Source organism: Limulus polyphemus, unplaced genomic scaffold, assembly GCF_000517525.1.
Source record: "Limulus polyphemus unplaced genomic scaffold, Limulus_polyphemus-2.1.2 Scaffold4443, whole genome shotgun sequence".
Classification (NCBI taxonomy): domain Eukaryota; kingdom Metazoa; phylum Arthropoda; class Merostomata; order Xiphosura; family Limulidae; genus Limulus; species Limulus polyphemus.
The window spans coordinates 14462-24185 of NW_013670053.1; the positions used below are offsets into that span (position 1 = coordinate 14462).

Sequence of the window (9724 nt, forward strand, 5' to 3'; positions counted from 1 at the left end):
TAGAACTATCCTGTACCTTGGCGAATGCTCTAGTATTTACTAGATATAGGGTAGTGTGGTATATAAAAGAGGGTGACAACGTGACGGGAGAATAATGTAATGTGTGTGTGTAGATAGTGAGTAATTGAACTGCAGTCAGAAGTATTCTGGTTTATTCTTTCCGAATACAACTTTATGATACACTTATTTTCGACAATCGCTCTATAACAAACGCTATGTCAACTTTTATTAAGTAAGGACTTGTGTCGCTAAAGTTTCGTTGGAACGAAGTTACGGAAAGTTAATTAACGAACGGAGACGTAACAATATACTAACCGTTAACACCTGTTTCTCCTGTTGAATAGACTCTAAGTAACAAAACAATACCGTTCGTATACTGTTATTGGGTATGGGGGGGGGGGGGTCACGTGTGCATGGTGACCATATCTGGCCCATGGACTAATCTGTGGTAAGGAAGACGAAGATGTTGAAACAGGTTGTTTTACGCATGCGTAATACGATAAAGCGAAATGGTCAAACTTTCCAAGGAGCACACTTGTTTATTGCATATTTACGTGGCATTCTCAAATATTTAAGGTAAAATTTTCGATACTAGTAAAGCATTTTCAATTAAAGGTTTTGTTTGCGTAGGTAGAATGTCCGACAAAGTTAATCGAAATGGTGAGATGACTCAATTGTATCTAGCACTGGTAGTACCAATACCACTAGCTGTTGCAAACTGTCAAAAAAGCATGTTGTAAATAGCGTCGTGAGTTGAATGTAGTTTCACTGTACAAAGTACTTACAACTTCAAGTTACAATTACTGTTAGACATCGAGGGTTTTCGTAAGTCATATATATATATATATATATCTTGTTAAAACCATTAATAATGTATTTGGCAATTTATTAATGGGTAATAATTTAAAGATATGCAAAAAGTAAAGTAAGGTTATTTTATTAGACATTGCTTCGGAGAAACAAATAATAGCATTGCAATTTAAGTTTAAATATCAACAGCTTGAACTTTGGAAGGTGTCAACTTGTGATGTGATTACTGGATTTGTTATAGTTTTTCTCTTATCTGTTTCTGTTTATAATGTTGGTACATATGAAAAACTAGTATATCAGTGATATAAATTTAAGTTTTAACTCGGGGTGTACGTTTACATGCAATTTAAGGTAACACTAACATATTATACTAAACCTAAACTTTTGTTTGTTTTTAACTGAGAACTACGACAGTTGTGAGAAATAGCTTGAGAAATTGTTACTAATTTAATACTAGTTTAGCAAGTGAGCACGAAGGGATTGTGTTCCAAGAATTCTATATTGCGTTTTAAAATAAACTTATTCTTTTTTAAATAAAATTGTTGATTAATTACAAAATAAAATGGACCTTCAACTATAACAAAAAGTTAAGAGAATGTTATTATCAGTCACATTATTTTTAAACAACATTGTGAATTAGTTAAACATTCTTTGGACAAAGGCATCAGCCAAATGAATAAACATATTTGTTTGTTTATTGTTTAGCACAAAGTGACACAGTGATACCATGGGTATCCAAAACTGGTTTTTAGAATTATACGTTTTCAGACTTACTACTGAGCCACTGGTGGCAAAATAAATATAAATAAACAACAGGAAAATGGAATAAAGTAACAGTAACAATATGGTTACAAAATAAATATAGACCTTCTTATGTCTCATACACCAGGTATTCAATACTTTTTATTGAAGCAATGCAGTTGCTACATGTACCTCTCTCTCCCCCTCTGTTCTTCACCATAATGGTCTGCTCCAATGCATGGAAGAAGCTGCTACATACAATGTTTGGCGTGGTGTGTGTGTAAAATACAATAACTATTGTTTAAGAAATGGGTATTATATGAATCAAAAGATCGAATTTTCCATGCAAGTGACATAAAATGTAATGATTACTATTCAAACAGTTTCTATTAACAAAAGAAAAACAATCTGACATTGCTTGAATGCCATTTGATGAACTTTCAAGTGTTTAGAATTATTTTAAAATTCCTGGCTGGTGAACAAACCTTCAAACACAATCCCAAAATTCTTAAGAACAACTCTGTGTCTATATTCACAAAACTTGTGTTTATTTCTACAACTCAAGTAGCCATTAACAATCCATTTAGTCAATAAATAAACACATTCTCAGCCCTAATCATAAACATGACTAGTTCTTCTACACTCAAACAAAACAAATGCAACTGTTTAAATGTCATCTGATGGATCAATTTTAAACCAGTTACCATTTTGGAAGTTGTTCTCAGTACTATATTCATGTAAGACTAACAAAATCAAAACTGAACAGTATTACAGATAAATACTAAAAGAAATTGACACAATATTTACATATCAATAGTCTTCTTACTCTTAAACATAGTGTTACGACAGTGAAGGTCACGTGACGCTTGTATCATACTACTTCCTTCTCGAACCTTCATGAAATGTCGGGAGACTACTAGATTGTGGTAGTCTTGTATATATATATAAGACCGGCCAAGAAACAACGTAAGGTAATGAGTAATTGAACTGCGGATAGAGAGAGAATATTGTTGGGTACGTGAGACGTTCATTGTGAATTATAGCGTTTGTTGTTGCGCGACTGTGAAAATTAAGTGTATCGCAAAGTTGTATTCAGAAAGAATAAACCAGTCTTATTTAAGAAAGGACTTGTATCGGTAAAGTTTCTTTGGTAAGAATTTTTATGGAAAATTAACTAACAAACGGAGACGTAACAATAGTGTTTATAGAGAAAGAACCAAGAAACTTATTTAGTACACATATAGTAATCATGTTTAATGTACACTACTCAGAATGGTTTAGAAATGGATTTTCCTGCCTCATCAGTTTATAAGCTTTTTTATAGTCTTCTGTTTTTCAAGTCAATGAACTGTTGTACATGTTTTGTACTTAAGTGATTAACTTGTAAGATAAATTTTTATTAAATGTAGAGAAAATAAATTACTAAATGCTTGAGAAATAGCTTAATGGTTGAAAACAAAGGCTTGTGATGAGTTTCATTTTTTTTTTTAAATTGAGATTTTGAATAGTGAGTTACGTACAGACTCTGCTTAAGGACCTTCATTAATTATTATTTACAACACTGGTTTTGTTACCGACTTGAGTAGTGATGATCACACTAAGATACCTAACACATAGGAGAGGTTACTTTCATTAAAAATATTTCTTTAATTCAAATCAATCTATTCATTTGTCTCCTAACTCATCTTCACTGTATCATGGACTTAGAAAATTAAACATACATATCACATATAGTTAATAATTATAAACAAATGGAAGACCAATAAAAGAAAGTAGTTATAATGATTAAGACATTCACCTACACTCATTAATAGCAATATACATCTCACAACATGGCAAAAAAGTAAGATAGTACTTAGGCCTTTGTTATTTCTTATTCACATGAATGATACTAATAGTGGAATAATTTGCATATAAGAAAAGTTTCCTGATAACATTAAATACTTGGGTAATTCTAGCTTTATTAAGGATGTTGAGGTATTATAGAATGACTTGGATTAGTTATAAAGTTAGACAAATATATGGCAGATGACCTTTCATTATACTCCAAGATAATGTATTTGAGTTATCATAATTTAGATCACACACTTAATATAGATGGGAACCTATTTAATAGCAATGCTGAAGAAAATGATATTGGTATAGTGGTTGATAAGGCAGTCAAGCAATCAAAACAGTGTGCTGATGCTAGTGAAAAAGCTAATAGAATTTTAATATGTATTTATATACATACTGATTATAAGTCAATAGATGTCATTATCTCTATATCCATTACTAGTTAAGCCTCATTTGGAATAATGTCTACAGCTTTGACCTTCTTAGCATTTTTTATAGAGTTTAAAAAAGGAATTGAAAATTTCCTACAAAAGTAAAAGATAGGTTTAAAATGTTTACTTTCTCAAGAGTGGATGTACAAGAACATTCTTGAAGAACCAAATGGTCTCTTGTTGTCTGTATATTATGAGATACATTAGTGTGAGGAGAAAAAATATTTAGAAGTGATTATTAGTATTTGTCTGAAACCTTTAATTCTTACCATTATAAAAAAGTCTTATTAGAGCATGGTATTCTATTTATATATATATATTTTTTTTTAATACAAGATTATCATTACCACTGTAACCTTGTTTAAAACACTCAAAACACTTTTGGCCTATATCAAGACTTAAGAATGTGGATTCTGATTATAAAAATGATTGCTTAAATGTTAAAAAGACTTCATGGATTTTAGTCTTTACCTGAGCATGGAACAAATGATAAGAATAAAATGACAAAACTTGTCAGAAAATCATTCAGCCGACTGAGGTTACTTTTTCACTTACTGAAAAAAAACAGCCAACCTTCACTAAGTGCAGCTATTAGCATCCATATACCTATATAAGAAAAAGGTAAACAAATTTAGACAACAGCACACAACAATTCACCAAACAAATAATTTCACAAGCATTACTTTATATAACTCCTACAGATCTAAAAATAAACAGATGACTGTATGGTTAACATTATTAGTGACTTAATAAATAAATTATGTATGAAAGGTTTGTTTGAGTTGTGGAATGAAATACATTTTCCATGTTCTTGTCACTCATTGACTGTCAGGATTATTCTGAATTAAACAAAAGCTCTCAACTATATCACTAATTAAGGTCAATAATATAATTAACATATAATAAATTTAAGTTGTATAGCAACGTTCATCCCACCAGAACAATATCCATCTATGACCATCCTCTACTTTCTCCCAGGAAACCAATTTTTTGTCCCCTTTTTAAATTTTAACTAAGAAATTGTATCACTATCTGAAAATCAATGAAGACACATATCAACACCAAATGGGTGAAAAAAAAAATGAAAACTAACAAAATCATGAGGCAAGAAAAAGAAAAGAAAAACATCACTATAAATTGATTTACTAACTAACCGCTAACAACAGACTGTATCCTCTTTCTACCACCAAAACTTCAAATTAATAAGCCTGCAATTTCCTGGAACCTTCCTTAAATTCTAAATAAGGACTACATTAGCAAATTACCAGTCATCAGAAGTTTCATCAGTGTCTACCAATTAAAAAATGAACTTAAGATTTCCATCAATTCTTTACTCAAATTCTTCAAAAATTATGAATAAAGATTATCAGGTCTGCCTGCTATGAAACTTATTGTTTGTTTTTTAACAAATTTTATCTTCAAGAATGTGATAACTTAATTCTCTTTCACACCTATTTTACCTTCATTATATACTAAAGAAAAACTTGCACTGTTGTTATATTCATTTTATTTATTATACCTTTTTTAAAATATTTGAAAGGTCAAGTTTTATTCATTATTGTTTTGTTTGTGCAGGTTACATTAGCATAAAATTTAGAGAATTTTTACTTTCAAAGTCTTTAACATTATAAATAGTTTTATCATAGATTTATTTTTTATATATTTCATAAACCTCAGCATCCCCCATTGCGCAAATTTTGAAATGTTGCGTTTTTTTATTTATCAATAACTCTTATATTCCTATTATTCTCTGTGTAACTTGTTTAGACTGCGCCTGCATTCCAAGACCTGCTTAATTGGAATGTTTAACTATATTCTAAGAACTTATGAGAGGAAGAAAAGAACAATACATTGTAACATACGATAATGGGAAAATATCCAGTTTGAGCTGACTGAGCTCAAGTAATCATTCTCTCACTCATAAGTAACAAATTCTTACAAAATAGTTATTTTGTGTTAAGACTGAATAGATTCCAATTCTTTTTAACTGCATTTACTGCATGTGTAGAGTATACAAACTTGATTTAAAGGCTTACTTCACCTACTTACCAAGCAGGTGCCATGTTTTCTTTCTTCCATACCTGCATAACCAAAAGTTGTCAATTCTGTCAGATTCAAAACCAACAAATGGTGTGGCTAGAGCATCTGCAGCTTGTCCTATTAGCAACAATACTCCAGCAAAATTGTTGTCAAATTCTAAGACATAATGTAAGTAAACTAACATATATGTAAACCACATAGATGCACAGAGATCATTTAAAACATGTCCAACACTGTAGGCCAATCTTGTGGATAACAACAGTGTATGTTGGGAGGTTTCAAAAGATTGCACAGCATCAGTCATTGTTGGTATATTAGTGACTGTAGTTTCACTGAAATAGTTCTGGTACAAAGGAAACAAGAAGCTATGATTCACTGCTTAGCTCTACTGCATCATGGATCTGTAAAGAATAAATATAAATATTGGTATCATAGATTTCTATATGGAAGTAACATAAATTTATATAAACAAATGGCCAATAAAAGAAATGAGATACAATCATCTAAACAAATATCTGAATTCATTAATACCAATACACGTATCACAAACCTTATCAGAGTATGAGAAAAAATTTGTGTGTGGGGTATTTGGCTAATTATCATCACAATTCTTGAAACATTAGATATCAAAATTACCAGAATATTTCTCAATTATATATATTTAACTAAGAAAACTTAAAACAATATATGCAACTCTTTAGGGTTGTAATGAAGGGTAGATATTAAACTTCCAAGTTTCAAACATTTGGTAATACTAATTTGCTTAATTTACTGATGATGTCATCATAACTACTAGCTTCACAAAACAATTTTTTTACAGGGGTAATCTGTATAAACTAAATAAAAACATTCACAAGCAAAACAGTAATCATGTTATCATATATAAAAAATAAATGCATATTGTTTATGTACAAGTATTTGATGCTACGTTTGTGCGATATTCATACAGCTACATACAGAAAGCTTGCATTCTAAGAGTACCTACTGTGAATAATTAAAGGAATTGCAGCTGCCTTAGACAAAAGTGATCTTTATTTAACAGTCACCATTCGAGAAAATAACATTCACTTGGTTACGGTTAAATTTTGGTTAGTGATCAATGATGCCCTGATTTCCATCAACAAAGAGGAAACAATTCACTAAATCCAACCATGACTCTTCAAATATTCGTCAACCCTTAAGCTCTTTTGTGAAGTTGTAACAACTTAAAAAAAAAGACTAACATGAGGAATAGATCGAGGTGGCACTCATTGTGAATGACTTTGTACGTGCTCATGAATAATCAAATTCTGGACACAAGGTCATGATGCCCCACTGTTTGGACAAACTTGGTGAGAAAATATAATGGCTAATGTAGTGAACTCTAACAATCTAGCAGTAAATGACATTTCTGGAGCAGTTTTACTGCATTCACCCATCAAGGACAATAGAGTGAAATAGCTGATGCAATGAGTAGAATACAGAGGACTTAAAAAAATTGGGCAAATAGAAGTTTTTGATATATGGACAACAAGGGAATTGTACAAGATTTTCTTGGTTTAGGAAATTTGTCTCTCTAAATAGGAATTTAAGCCTAGAGTTAGATTTTTATTGATACTATTAACAATTTGGAATCCAGATAAACACTGATCAATCTTGACTACAATGTATTTTACTGATTTTGATGGAGTGATGGTATGCTCATTACAACTGTTATTAAATATTATGCTGCTATATGGGACAAGCAATAAATATTTCTAAATACACTAGGAAATACTGACACTTCCCAAAACTTCAAAAGATCTTGCAGGATACACACACACACACATAAAATATTAACTAAAGTGTGGCTGGATATTAGTAATTTAGATGATGTTAACACAACAAGAAGACTAATGTACAGACACTGCAGTTAGCATTGTTACTACAACCTGGCTGGCATTGGGTCTGTACGGTCATCTGTAGGGTTCTTTACACTGACAAAGTACAAATAACATACATATATTTTCCCTTTTGCATGTTTGGATCCAACATTCAAATTTCTCTGTGTTACTGCCAAATCGGGGGAAGGATATATATAAACTTTTCCTATGCTCTCTATCGTAATACCTTGAGTCAACGTGACGTATTCCATACCAGCATTGCTTTTGGCAACCATAATAAACAGCTGATAAAAAAGTAGGTGACATAACATATTTTATATGTAAAATATATATAAGGGGTCTCAGCATTAACTGGAGATATCAGTTGCAATATTGATGATATTTTTCCTGATATTTCTTTAAAGTAATGTTAGTTGGGATCCTGTAGCCAACAAATTCACAGACCCACATCAACTTGGTGATCACATAGTTTAGAAAAATGTGCTCAGAAAGTCAATGAGGTCTACATGGACCCTACTGTATTAGTAGTTTTAGGGTTAATGAAGTTCACCCTAATTAAACTAATGTTTACAAGTGGTGTGCAGAAGAACTCTGTGCTGGGGCCATTTGAAATTTGGAAGGGAGCATATGAGTGTGAGTAATCACAACATAATTTGGTTTGTCTTTTGGTTTCCATGTCAACATAAAGGATAATACACTTTTAATTTCAATTTTTCAGAAAGACAATTTTGAGGTTATGAGGCAGGAGTTAGCTTTGGATGCCAAAACATACCAAATAAAAGCTGAAAAAGAGTAATATAGCACTGCAGGAGTTTTAAATTCTGCCTAAACATTATAAATAAAATGTACATACAACATAGAAGATTCAACTTAAATGGTGTTCAGTTTATTATTTATGTCTTGTTCTTGTATATTCAGTATCCCGTGTTTTAACACCTTTGCTGTTCAAGAATCTAGTATCTGCTCTTGTATGAACTCAGGTACTCAATTAATTAGATTTTCAGATTAAACTTCCATGTATAGAATGGCTCTTATTTCATCACTTTAGTAGGAATTAGATTTCAGAGTTGAACTAAGCACATTTCTTATAAGTCGTATTGATGAAGCAATAGGAAAAATTTTGAAAGATCTCATGAATATTTGAAAAAATGACATCAATGAAGATGGTCAAACAGGTCATGATAGATAAGCTGTAGTCAGCAGTGAATTTAATTTACAAAATTATAACTATTCCTATTATTTTTAAAGTGATAGTCTAATCCATTATTATAGTACTGTTACGACAGCTGAAGTCACGTGACGCTAGTAACACGTCATGAGCTTCTAGAAAATTCATGTCCATTCGTGAAGCCTCGAGTGTTTACTAGATATGTGGTATTCTTGTATATAAGACTGCCAAGAAGTGATGGCAACAATGTAATTCAATTGCACACAGAGACGACAATTGAGTCAAGCATGTGAATCGTTCGTTCGTTGTGAATTATAGTGTTTGTTTAATTTATAGCGTGACTGTGGAAATTAAGTGTATTGCAAAGTTGTATTGACAAAGAATAAACTAGTTTTATTTATGAAAGGACTTGTATCGCTAAAGTTTCTTCGGAAAGAATTTTTATGGAAAATTAACAAACGAACAGAGATGTAACAGTACAAACACTGAGCAAAAACAAATAATTTCCCTATCAGCCCCAGCCAGCAGTTTGTATAGTGAATGCTGTTCTCAGAAGCTGGCACAATTTATGAGGCAAAGGGAAAGTAGCTACTTTTGCAAAATCCAGAACAGCAACTGTTTTTATATCACAATGTCAAAACTCTTTAAGAACTGCACAAGGAAAGTTGAGCGAGAATTCCTAACACAAGTGTGAACACTGCAGTGTGTCTTTAAATACCAATCAAAAATACATTACATCTGTATTTATACCTTATGCATGAAAAGTTGCAGCTTAAGTGTTGAGGTGATTTTTAGCTCTGCAGTATTTTATATCTATGTACACTTTCATACTTTTT

At 31.4% G+C, this 9724-nt stretch overlaps 1 protein-coding gene across 1 annotated transcript in view; it reads right to left on the reverse strand.

Moving 5' to 3' along the window:
- The window catches only part of LOC106471155 (major facilitator superfamily domain-containing protein 12-like), a gene marked incomplete at its 3' end in the record, with an annotated part of 18646 nt that extends 12382 nt beyond the window's left edge, over window positions 1-6264 (reverse strand). The window contains exon 1 of the mRNA XM_013931743.2: window positions 5868-6264. Within this exon, the coding sequence (XP_013787197.1) occupies window positions 5868-6162 (295 nt within the window). The remainder of the gene's footprint in view (window positions 1-5867) is intronic.
- Between the last annotated feature and the right edge of the window lie 3460 nt (window positions 6265-9724).